A 12208-nucleotide genomic window follows, 5' to 3' on the forward strand; every position below is an offset into this window, starting at 1 on the left:
TGGCCGCGTTCAGCAGACACAACTGTTGAGTGAGCGCTCAACGATTTCTTAATATAATTGGCTGGATCTAAAAGTATTAACCAATCATACTGAGCGCTCACTCAACAGTTGTGCCTGCTGAACGCGGCCATTGAGTATTTTACGTGCCCAACCCTGGATCTGAGTGCGCAATCTAGACTCTTGTTACGTCTATGCTACGGAGTTTAATCTATACGTCTTACGTTTGGGGTTACGAATTCCTCTATATAGTCCGTGTTATTACCGGCGTTGGTATATACTTGTCATTACCAAATATTAATTTTCATTCCAACTTTGATTTTTCAATCATCGAGAATCAAACGATCGATCATTCTGTGTGTGCGATTTAGCGCAGTTTGGCAAAATGACAAAAGGTACGGCAGAAATGCAGCTTTCGATTTTCAAATTCATATTAAATACAATACGCATAAGATTGACTGATTAATATTTACACTTTACATAGTTTGAGAAAAGCAATAGATTGCTAAAGCACAACAAGTTTCCTTCACAATGTGCGCTTCCCTTTCAGACGAAAGTTTGGAAAAGAAGTCCGTGGAACGTAATGATAGCGACAAGAAAGCGGTGTCCGATTCGGGGCCTGACCCCTCGGCTCCAATTACGAGAAAAGGAGTGTTAACGTCCTTTTTAACTGGCAAACCTATGGAGATACCAGAGCAAGATATTGTAAGAAATTCGACGTTGCATGTGTGTATTATTGGTAAGAAATTTATTTCCAAAGTTTGCATTTGTATCTTACAGCTTGGTAAGTGCAGGTTCGTCTCAGAATTTGAGAAACTGAATCGCATTGGAGAAGGTACTTATGGAATTGTATATCGTGCCAGAGACACCAAAAACGATAAGGTCGTGGCACTGAAGAAAGTGAGGATGGAACACGAGAAAGATGGTCTGCCGGTAAGCGGTCTCAGGGAAATATCGGTTTTGTTATCGTGCCGACATGAAAACATCGTACATCTGAGAGAAGTGGTAGTAGGCAGAAGCTTGGAGAGTATATTTCTCGCGATGGAGTATTGCGAGCAAGATTTAGCAAGCCTGCTGGACAACATGCAGGCACCGTTTTCAGAAAGTCAGGTCAAGTGTATAGTGTTGCAAGTACTCAAGGGTCTACGTTATTTACATCACAACTTCATCGTTCACAGAGACTTGAAGGTCTCTAATCTTCTCATGACCGATAAAGGTTGCGTAAAGATCGCTGATTTTGGCCTGGCTAGATGGTTTGGTTTACCTTTAAAGCCGATGACTCCTAGAGTGGTGACACTGTGGTACAGAGCGCCCGAATTGCTATTGCAAGCCAAGACGCAGACTACATCCGTCGATATGTGGGCAGCTGGATGCATATTGGGTAAAAGAAATCGCTGGGCAGAGAATTTTATTCAAATTTATTAATTGATATCAAAAGAGAAATACACATTAATATAATAAATTATGCAATACAATATCATTTTGTTTGGTTTTTATCGTAATATTGTTATAAGGCTGATAAACGTATACATTATGTGTAATACTGCTTGTTTTGTTGTCAGGTGAATTATTGGGGCACAGACCCCTGTTACCTGGTAGATCAGAGATCGCACAATTGGAGTTAATCGTCGATTTACTGGGTACACCCAGCGAAGCTATTTGGCCAGAATTTAATTCGTTGCCAGCGCTACAGAATTTTACACTTAAACAGCAGCCGTATAACAATTTGAAACAAAGATTCCCCTGGTTGAGCGCTGCTGGTCTCAGATTATTGAACTTCTTATTTATGTACGATCCAAAAAAGAGAGCAACCGCCGAAGAATGTTTACAGAGTAGCTATTTCAAGGAAGCTCCTTTACGTTAGTGTTATTTAAAATTGCTAAATTGTCTTGGATTGTCTTCCCGATGTAGATAACGGTTTAATATGTTGTAGCGTGCGACCCAAAACTCATGCCTACTTTCCCGCAACATAGAAACATGAAAAAGGCGACCACGCAGAAAGAGACTCGTGAACAAGAGCCTACTGTTACTGACCAAACCAATAATCTACCGGCGATTTCAGATCTCGTACGTTTATCAGAGTATAATAAATGCATATACATATATGTATGGTACTTGAGTATATTAAAAATAAATTGTGTACGTGTGTGTGTGTGTGTAGATTTTATACGTCTACATATTTGTATGTTTCAGCTTGGATCGTTGGTTAAAAAGAGACGCGTTGAGTGAAAAAATTTACTGCTCGAAGAAACGATTACTCATGGATATTTCTTCTGGATGTATCTTTTTCCGATTGCATTTTATGATTGATAACCATGTGTATACTTATTGCCAAATACATTCTTTGCAAATCCTTGTGAACGAAAACATCGTTGTTTTATTTGGAACAAACAATGACACTGAATGATTGCGCATTCTGTAACTGCACGTGTTACAGAAAATGCTGATTCAGTAAGTAAAATTTAATTTTTTTCTTATATCGACTGAATTCCATTCGGTTGCATCATTGTGCATTTGTTCGCGAATATCGACCGTATAAATGTTGAACACATTTCACGATACTGTATATTTTATGATATATATATATATAGTATAATGATTCTTGTTTCTCGTGTAAAAATGTAGAAATAGCATTAAAATACTTGTGAGAAATTATGATTTCTCGTAGCGCTTTTTGTATTCGCTCTGGGGATCGTACTTTGCGACGAGACGATCCCAGTCTCTCGATCGTTTTGTTTTAAGATGATTTATCACTTTTTCCGCCATATCTTTCTGTTTATCGCTGCATTTGTCGCAACCGCTCAACAAAGCGTCCGGCAGAGTCTCTATAAATAAAAACGTACATTGTTTTGTCCTTTCAATTGATTAATTAATTAAACAGCTAAAAGTTGAAATATTTACAGATACATCTGCATACATTTTGTGCGGCATTAAGCATACTTTTGCAAGAACATTTCTACAAAATTCGTATAAAATTTACATCGAAAAATGTAAAACTTTAACATTTATTGATAACATAAAGTTTATTCGCACTTGATCGTAATCGTTGAAGTAATGTATCACAACTCTGATGGAAAACGATAGTTTTATAAAAATATTCTTGCAGAAATATATTAGACACTGCCATAATGTGTAATATTCGATCGTAGAGCATCGTAGATCATACTGCACTACTTGTGTCTTTTTAAATTATTGAATTAACGTTAAATCTTAGGCCCGGTCTAGACCGAGTTGTTGGTTGTTAGAAGTCGGAAGTATATCAAAGTATATGTCGCTCCTTTTCCTTTCTAGGTGGAAGAAAGAGGACCGACATATAGTTCTGACTTCTGACTAACAACTCATTGTAGACCAAGCCTTATGTAAACCTTAGAACATAAAGTTTACGTAAACACAAGCTTTACATATTACCGTTATGTAAATTCAAAAGCAAGCCCGGATGTAATACGCGCGAGAAAGTTCACAGCGATAATTATGTAACAGAGAGAGAGTAAATGTCGAATTGCCTGCCGTAATTACATATAGCTACAATTGCAACTACTGCCTTCGGTCCGTCCAAGTATTTTCCGGTTGGAAAAGGTAATGTAAGCCAATTTTATTCAGCAAGTAGAGAAGTAACAACAGAGGGCCGTTATACGTATAGCTTTTAATAAGCTTAAATTGATTGATCCCTGTGTATTCTCGGCTCGCGTCTCCTATTTCTTATGATTTCTCCTGTTTCCAACTTACTTTTTAGCTCGCGACCTTCGGCAGTGCAAGGTCCCTCGTCCATCAGGCACCGAATGTAACTAGTGAGAACACGATTATTTTGGAGGATCTTATCCACGTTCACGTCGTCGTATTTTCTGGTATACTTTTCGTCGGCGACCACCAAAGCCACCAGCGAGATCAATAAGACGAGAAGATATCCCTTCGTCATAATGATTGATAAAAATCGCCGAGTACGAGAGAAGAACAATTTCTTTTTCAGCTCTTGACGCCGCAGGCAAGACTGAAAAACTAAAGCGTACCTTCAGCGGCGGCTAGCTTTTATATAGTCGAGTGGAAGATGGAGGATGGAGGATGGAGGCCTCGAACGGAGGGGCCTCTTGTCGCACAACATCCCGAACATTCCAATTGCCTCTCGAGTATATGCACGAGTATATAATACGAAAATTTCTGCTCTGCCAACATTTTGAGACCAACGGTTGCCGCGCTTATTCCACATCTAAGACATATATTGATTTCAATGATTGATAATCAATTTCAATGATTGATAGTCCTGTTACAACTGAATCGTCGGTAACCTAGACATAATAACGTAATGAAATTTCTCTCGATGAAATCTATGACGTCGAAAATAATTTAAACTAATATAATAATTATAATATAATACTATCTCGAATTTTAGTCACCTTATGAAACCTAATATACAATCTTTTTGTGTGTATGTCACGTCAGAATCTTTTGTCTAATTATAAGTCATCAGAATGCCTGGCTTGTCGAGTCTTTGACCCACTTTATTACAATTACGTCGAAAGAAACTTGATACAATCCTGTAAACAGTGCGAAATCTCTTATTCTTAAAAAATGTTTCAAAATATTTTATATTGCATGATATTGACTTTTTTCATATAAAATCTATAAAGTCTACGACATCGAATTATAATTCAGTGATATGAGATTTTGGCGATGGAAATACTATATTTATAGATACTTAAAAATTTTTTCCTTTCTCAAATTTCATTCTTTCAACGCTTGTTCTGTAAAACAAATCATGAAAAGAAATCACTACAGTGTAGCCTTCGAAAATCGTTTATGAGGTAATAGTGCATGAATGACGCAAGCTGTTGAACCATGTGACGCATGAGGAGAAAGTGGTTTCGGTGAATCGCTATATGCATAAAAGGTAAAAATTTATCTTTTCCAAATCAAAAGTATAAATTCAAAATGTCTTTTTCATAAACCATAGATCCCATTTAACTGTGAGAAAATTAATTTTTAGTAAAACATACGAAATATTTCTTACGTAATTATAATAGTAATGTATACTTCTATTAAAAATATTTAATAAAAACTATATGCATATTTCTCTATGTATGGAAGCATTTTAAATATTTTTAACACAAAAGTCTAGCTTTCATTATAATAATATAACAATCAAAATATTCTTTACCGAAAATGTTTAATGTAAATTTGGTTTATAGATAGCAAAAAAATTCAGAATACGTAAAACGAGACAAAATTTATATTTATATTTAATTTGTACAAAAACTAGTCTAGAAGAGATTAAGCTACATTAATCTAGAACGTCAAAACGATAGAGTTTTGAATCGATGAGTCAGTGCGTGTTGCATCTATATGATTGATATATGTATGTAGTAGTTCACATATAAGTTTTCGAAAAGTGCAATAAAATGAGGACGAGTATATACATATATATATACATGTTCTGAAATGCACGTCATTCCACGAAATATATTCTTTGAAAGGTTCCCTTCAGATGTGGAGAGCTTGGGTGACGACTGTTTGTCAATTATAGTGCGTATACTCAACCTGCGTACAAAAAGAGCAATGTTTTTTGACAAAGCTAAAATCTCACATTTCTGCTCATTTCAATTATTCATCCATTTTGTCCATTTTAACACACTCTGCTCTTTGTAATGCTTACATTTGTGAGACACGCACGCATTAGAGTAATAAAATAAGTAATATAATGGAGCTCTTAAATTATATATATAATGTATCTTACTAAAAATATTGTAATTTGGACAACATTCTCAAAGTTGTAATAAGATGCCCCGTCGTCTTCATGTTAAGTTACACTAGTGTACATTTTCTTAAGGCCAATGTCCACGATGCTAGAACTTGGTCCAAGTTCTAGTTTCGAGAAGCGTGTAGCCAATCAACTTGCAGCTTTTATGGGATAGCTGCACGTTGATTGGCTACAGATTTCTCGAAACTAGAACGTGGACCAAGTTCTAGCATCGTGGATATTGGGCTTAAAGGCCTGTGTCCACGGTGCTAAAACTTGATCCAAGTTCCAGTTCCGAGAAATGTGTAGCCAATGAACTTGCAGCTTTAAAGCCTTAATTGTGTCCACGATCCAAGAACTGTGTCCAAGTTCTAGTTCCGAGAAATGCGTAGCCAATCACCTTGCAGCTTTTATGGAATAGCTGCACGGTGATTGGCTACAGATTTCTCGAAACTAGAACTTGGACCAAGTTCTAGCATCGTGGACATTGGGCTTTATGGAATAGCTGCAAGTTGATTGGCCACACATTTCTCGGAACTAGAACTTGGACCAAGTTCTAGCATCGTGGACACAGGCCTTTACGCAGATACATAGGTCGGTATGAGAGAAACCTGAGAGCTGCCACGCCGGCGTTTTACTTGATACCGTTTCAAGAGACTGTTTTGCGCGGCTTTCTTCTGACACTGCCGATAAAGTCACCACTTTGTGCGTGTCCATGCTACGCTTATTTTTCAAGGTTTTTGCTGTAAAATTCAAACTTGCATTAACATAAATCATCTGCATATTTACGTCAACTTTTTTCATATAGACAATGTAAATTTTATATAAATGAGACGTCAGAATGCATAGCACAGACATGCACCAAGTGGAAAGTTTATCGGCAGAGTCAGAAAGTGCGTAAGGGCGCGCAAAACCGTCTCCTGAAACGGTATCAAGTAAAATGCAGGCGTGGCCGCTCTCAGATTTCTCTCTGTTGGTATCCATATAAATGGGGGATTCCCAATTTCATCAACGTACGGGGTCAGCATTATTAGTTGCATCAGCGTTTGAGTCAGGGTTCCTAGAGTCTCCACCTCAGTGTTTCGCGCGGAATCTCGTTAGTATGTAATTGTTTTAACAAATGAACTGTGAAACGAGACGTTTGTTTCTACGTGTATGCAAATGCTGATGCTCCGTCGTACCGCACGTAACGCAAGTTCATAATTGACAGTCGAAGTACTTGATATTGACAATCAAAGAAAAGGAAAGGTACGTATGTCTACACTGCTACTGCGTAATAAGTATTGTGCTTAATTTTTTTATCTAATTTTATCTCCAACTGTCAGGCCTGTTCTACAATACGTCGTATGTCGCCGTCGGATGTCGGAACGTAGCAAAGAAATTGGAAAGAAGTTTTCTCGTTGGATCATTGATCGTCAGAATTGTGACGTCCCGACAGCGACATACCACGTATTGTAGGACAGGCCTTGATGTATCAGCTGTAAGGCTGTTTTGTGCTTCCTACACTTGGAACTAATTCAATTTTCAATCTATATAGATCTTGAAGAGCGTATCTCTTCAGTTTTATCCGAGGGGGAAACCGCTGAGGGCATTGTAGTGTACAGATTTGTCGCATTACTAGGCATTACTAGGCATTTTTTGGAGCATTAGACCTTGCTGGGACATTATAAAGATAAGATAAAACAAGATAAATAAGATAAAGTAATGTTCACTGGGCATTAGTGGGCATTGGTGAACAAGATTTTGGTCAGCGATTTTCCCCTCAGTTTTATCTTATTAACTAGCGATTAATTAATTTTGTATTTTGTATGAAGGACATGGCCGACGGACAAGAGGAGATGAGCGTAAAGGCAAAGCTGTCAAAGTTACATTGCCCATTTACTTGGGAAATACTTGACAGTATGATTAAACATAGTATGACAAATGGTAAAAGCGGCGAAGTAATCGACCCCACCGATCAAATAATAAATGATGAAACAACCCATTGTTTAGAACGTTTATTGAGAACTTTGTTCCAATGTTACAAAGCTGTGTCGAGCGCAGATAACGCTGAAGCAACAACAAGAATTGAAAAAGCTGAAGAGATCTTAATGGAGGTTCAACAAGAGTATGGATATATCCAATACTTGTTTATTTCAAGCTCCTTAGTTTCCATGTTATTACATGTATAATTATATATGTTAATTATATAATTACAGGAAAGAATTTCATCGAATAATACGAGCAATTGAACATGTTTTTTACGCTACAAAGTGTTTTTTCTTGTACGAAACTGATAACATAGATGGAGTAGAAGAAATTTCACCTAATATCGTAGATGTTGAAGATTTTACCGATGTTGAATTGGGTGCCTTGTACGGTTGCCAGAGTGTTGTATGGTCTTGCTTGAAAGATCATGGGATGGACAAAGCAGTTGCCATAGCTAGGAAAGCAGTGGAAAAGAATCAAGATTGTGCGTTGTGGCACTTTAATCTTGCCATGAATCTTAGACGTCAAAGACGTTTGATAAATGTTTCATCCGACGTATCGGATATCGAAAGAAAACATTTCGAAATAGCATATGCAATATCAAAAAATCACATATTCGGAATATATTTTTTACAAATGCGAATGGAAAGCTTTTACAAGTTTAATAAAGAAAGAAGTTATATGGAAAAGAAGGTTGCGAATGAAAGAGAAGTAATCAAGATTGCGAAGGATATTTTGAAATCAAAACCTAGCAATTTCAAAGTGCTCGTAAAACTAGCTCTCATGTTTCTACGTGCACATTCGGATGAGAGACAATCGGCAAAAGAATGTCTTGACGCTGTAAATAAGATAGCGCCAAATAATTCTACGTATCTGCATTACAGTGCAATGTTGTACGAGCAGAGTGGAGATTATAGGGTCAGTATAAGCAATTACTATGTTTAAAAGAGACATAAGGTATGAGTTTGCATTTTTCTTTTTTTTATAGGAAGCCTTAAAGTATTTCAAAAAGGCTGCTGAATGTAATAACTTTGTAGCAGAGCTTTGCTATATACAATATGGCTGGGAAGTAGGAGAGCTGGAACCATTACCGCATTTATTGCGAATGTTGAAAAAGTACGAGCAATCGGTAAAGGAAAGAAAAATAGCTATATTGTTAGCGATTGCGATAGCTTATTATTCGCTTCGTAATGATCTACCAAATGCAGCAGAATACTTTTTAAAAGCCCTTGCTGTTGACCCATTAAACAAAAAGTTCAAGGTATTTATGACTATAATATACATATTGCATTAGTTTAAATGTTCAATGTCACGCTGTAAATTATTTTTTAAATTATTGATATTAGTAATCTTTCTTTCATTTTCTAGACGTATTACAAGTGTTTTGATTTCACTACCGGCAATATTACGTCTTTTCTAAACGTTACGTTTTGTCCTCTTTTCGAAAAAAGGTATCTAAAGACACATCGAGAAACGTATGAAGAAATTATAAAGCTCCTGAACATGAAAGAAATGAGTGACTTAATGAATGATTTGTGCACCTTATCAGTGAATGTAAAAGAAAATCAGATCGATATCTGAATTGATGAAAAGAATCCAAATGTTTGAGAAATTATTATTTTTAATGTTTCAGTTTCACATTCTGAATCTATAATCGTTTTTAGTTTTTAAATGATTTACAAGTTTGCATGTAATAATACATACGAATAATAAATATGTAAGAAACGTGAATACGAAAGAGAGGAATAATTTAACGAAATAATTGTATGCCTGCAGATTATTGAGAAAAATAAACAATGGAAAATTGTTAATATCCAAAATTGATATATTTCTTCCTAGATTGTTGCGTCTTAAAACATCCGAGAGGTATCTAAAAATTGAGACGTTATATCCTGGTTTATAATATCCTTGAGGTATTTCAACAAATTCGAGACATTTTATTTTGAACTGCTCTTCATGGCAAAGTTAAGCGAAGAGATATACAAATGGTAAGAATGTTTCTTCTATAATATGCGCACGTGGAGGATGTCTTCTATTTCGTTTTTTCGTAATAAAATTTATATACGTTCATAAAATGTCGAGAGAGAGAGAGAGAGAGACTGCTGCCTCTCGTATATAAATTTAATACGAAAAAACTCTAAACGTATTCATTGACTGCAAAATGGAAAATTTCTGGAAATTTAAAACTTTTTGTCTCGACCAATTAAATGGCAACCATATTATGCGCGCTTTCTGTCGATGACCAATGATGTTAAAGATCGTGCTGGGGACTCTAGGTACAGTGCGAGCTGCGACTTGCGAGTACGCAGACTGCGCAGAGATGCGCAGAGACGCGCGCGTTCACGCAAGTGAAATTCAAACTTCGTCGGGGCGCGATGAATGCTGCTGGCGTGCGAGTGAGGATATACGACGAGGGAAAATGTATAAACGAGCACGAGACTTGCCGATCAGACGGCAACGATTTGAAGACGTTGATCGAGGATCTGCGGAACACGCAATCTGTGGTAAACGATTTGTTAACCGCGCTAGTTCAACAGCGCGATGTGTCCGGCGGGGCGCGAGGTAAGTCTGTATACACGCGCGATTTCTCTCCCCCGCGTGATCTACAGCTCGATTTTCGCAAATTTGCGCAGAAATGAAGGATCAATCGGCCTCGTCGGACATCGAATCTGACTCCGCCGAGGAGGAGCAGGAGGAAGAAGAAAGGACGGAACGCGAGACTAACCCCAAAAAGTGCAAGTTGTCGACCTAAATTGTATATTCTGTTAATAAATATTAATACCATCGATACCCCCCGGCGAGGTGTTCGAATACCGTTCCGTGATTACAATCCCGTTTCCACTTGCGTCATTTCCAGAGTGTACAGCATTTTTATCAGATCTGCCGCGATGCTGGCGATGACAAATGGCTAGAACGCGATAACGCGTGTTCCCTGCGTGAGAACAACCGTCTCTGGTCTTCTGGGCCGTTGAGCGTCGAGCGACGACGGACGTGGCGCACAGCCTGGCGGAGGCCCCGAGACACGACTTGGTAATTCGTCGTCGCGACACACAAGTCTATCGCTTCCCGCACCCGGGCGGGCCGCTCGTTTCTCGGATCCAGCCGCTCTTGCACCCGAATGGCGTTCATAACCTAGCGAGGCTCGTTGCGAGCTAGTATCGGCTCGCTGCTTCTGTTTTCACGACTCTGGGCCAAGTTGCAGAGACATCGTGTGAAACGGAACACAGCCAGCCGGCACCCGTGTTTAGCGCGATTTAATTGCTATGAAATGCGTGCACCTTACGCATATAATTGTAGGTAGTGACGTTCGTATGTAGAGGCGCGAGCTCGCACCCAAACGTATATTGCATTTATGTTGTGTGCAATATGTAAATACACGTATCCATAAATAAGGAAAATGTTAATATTATGTAGCTTGTGTTGCGGCAACTTTGCATTGGGCTCATTAGGTTCTACCTGCTATTTGTAATATAAATTGTAAACTGACAGCTAACAGCAACGGTACGAAACCTGTCTGATCTCGTAATCACTCAAATAAACAAGTGGTTACAAAGTGATAGATTTCGTTCGGCCCTACACTATCTGCAATCCTATATTTATCTCCATTGCGCTGGTATTTTGCCGAATAGCGGACACTTTGACTCCAAGATTTGACCATCCGAACATCTAAATGTTCATTACGCGTACAGCAAAACTGCTTTCATACTCTTGAATTTCTACATGTTTTTTTTCCTATCGTTTCTCTTTAAAGTTAATAACTGTGAAATGTCATCACTATAAAATTTGATTTGTTCTTTTTAAGCGAGAACATGTCTACCATGTTGTCAAACGAGGCTCAACTGCGTTACATGATAGAATGGTTTCAAGAATGGTCCGAAATGCAGCGGAACGACTTTCTTGGCGTGTTACTGGAGAATTGCGGTCCTTCGGGGCTGGTGAATGGACTGGTGGCTGGAATGGAGAAGTTGGATTGCGAAGGGTCTGACAGGCCTCCAAGTTTGTTTCAGTGTCGCGTTAAGCTCTTTAGAGAGTGGAGTAGCAATTGGTCACAATGCGAGAAAGATTCTTTGCTGGCAGCTATTAAGAATACAGATAGTAAGTTTGCTGAAAAGTATGAAGAAAGATTATCGTCATTGACGGAAGATAAACAGTAATAAGCGAGCACCTTGTGCTTTACAACTTACAAATTCCAGATAGAAATATAACATTTGCAGCTTTTCTTAAAAATTACAACATAAATTCGAGGAAAGTTTGTCTTTTTATATTTATATATTTATTTCCCCATATGTGTATACATACATGTATACATATATATATATACATGTATGTATATATATGAGCTATTTAATACAAGTGCCGTAAAGAAAATTGCAATGTAATCGTGTATCAAATTGTCTGCACAGCATAATTACATTCTTCATATGTCGAAATGTAACTTGGGCTACTTTCAACAAGAATTCTCTTCAATTCCCATTGACATCATAAAATATTTTGAAAAATATACATTATGAA

At 37.8% G+C, this 12208-nt stretch overlaps 4 protein-coding genes across 11 annotated transcripts; 3 read left to right on the top strand and 1 right to left on the bottom strand.

Annotated features, from left to right (window-relative positions):
* The first annotated feature begins 173 nt into the window (after window positions 1-173).
* LOC105561291 (cyclin-dependent kinase 10) lies at window positions 174-2364 on the top strand. Of its 2 annotated transcripts, none has more exons than XM_012011139.1 (6): window positions 174-392; window positions 482-702; window positions 778-1378; window positions 1560-1856; window positions 1931-2064; window positions 2191-2364. In XM_012011139.1, the coding sequence occupies exons 2-6, from the start codon at window positions 529-531 to the stop codon at window positions 2224-2226; spliced, it is 1242 nt and encodes a 413-aa protein (XP_011866529.1). In that variant the 5' UTR covers window positions 174-392; window positions 482-528; the 3' UTR covers window positions 2227-2364. The 2 variants fall into 2 exon arrangements, with proteins under 2 accessions (XP_011866529.1, XP_011866530.1); XM_012011140.1 differs by having other exon boundaries at window positions 175-392; window positions 548-702.
* Window positions 2365-2444: 80 nt separating this feature from the next.
* LOC105561290 (ejaculatory bulb-specific protein 3) lies at window positions 2445-5842 on the bottom strand. 2 transcript variants are annotated; one of them, XM_012011138.1, is made up of 4 exons: window positions 5645-5842; window positions 4389-4529; window positions 3724-4201; window positions 2445-2822 (listed from the first exon to the last, which is right to left on the bottom strand). In XM_012011138.1, exons 3-4 carry the CDS (start codon window positions 3911-3913, stop codon window positions 2650-2652), a joined length of 363 nt encoding a protein of 120 aa, XP_011866528.1. In that variant the 5' UTR covers window positions 3914-4201; window positions 4389-4529; window positions 5645-5842; the 3' UTR covers window positions 2445-2649. The 2 variants fall into 2 exon arrangements, with proteins under 2 accessions (XP_011866528.1, XP_011866527.1); XM_012011137.1 differs by having other exon boundaries at window positions 3724-4529.
* Window positions 5843-6281: 439 nt separating this feature from the next.
* On the top strand, window positions 6282-10725 carry LOC105561293. Of its 6 annotated transcripts, XR_001008898.1 has the most exons (9): window positions 6282-6976; window positions 7543-7835; window positions 7927-8614; window positions 8685-8957; window positions 9065-9147; window positions 9536-9684; window positions 9973-10258; window positions 10330-10431; window positions 10554-10725. XR_001008898.1 is itself a non-coding variant. In XM_012011143.1 (5 exons), exons 2-5 carry the CDS (start codon window positions 7546-7548, stop codon window positions 9275-9277), a joined length of 1464 nt encoding a protein of 487 aa, XP_011866533.1. In that variant the 5' UTR covers window positions 6540-6828; window positions 7543-7545; the 3' UTR covers window positions 9278-9510. The 6 variants fall into 6 exon arrangements, 3 of the variants coding, with proteins under 3 accessions (XP_011866533.1, XP_011866531.1, XP_011866532.1); XR_001008897.1 differs by lacking the exon at window positions 10554-10725 and having other exon boundaries at window positions 10330-10485; XR_001008899.1 differs by lacking the exons at window positions 9065-9147; window positions 10554-10725 and having other exon boundaries at window positions 6283-6976; window positions 10330-10485.
* A 780-nt stretch (window positions 10726-11505) lies between these two features.
* Window positions 11506-11850, top strand: LOC105561325 (uncharacterized protein C14orf119). Its single transcript, XM_012011199.1, has one exon. The coding sequence runs from the start codon at window positions 11506-11508 to the stop codon at window positions 11848-11850; it is 345 nt and encodes a 114-aa protein (XP_011866589.1).
* The last annotated feature ends 358 nt before the right edge of the window (window positions 11851-12208 follow it).

The sequence above is a fragment of the Vollenhovia emeryi genome, unplaced genomic scaffold, assembly GCF_000949405.1.
Source record: "Vollenhovia emeryi isolate VEMERY1.0 unplaced genomic scaffold, V.emery_V1.0 DF939209.1, whole genome shotgun sequence".
NCBI classification, from domain to species: Eukaryota; Metazoa; Arthropoda; class Insecta; order Hymenoptera; family Formicidae; genus Vollenhovia; species Vollenhovia emeryi.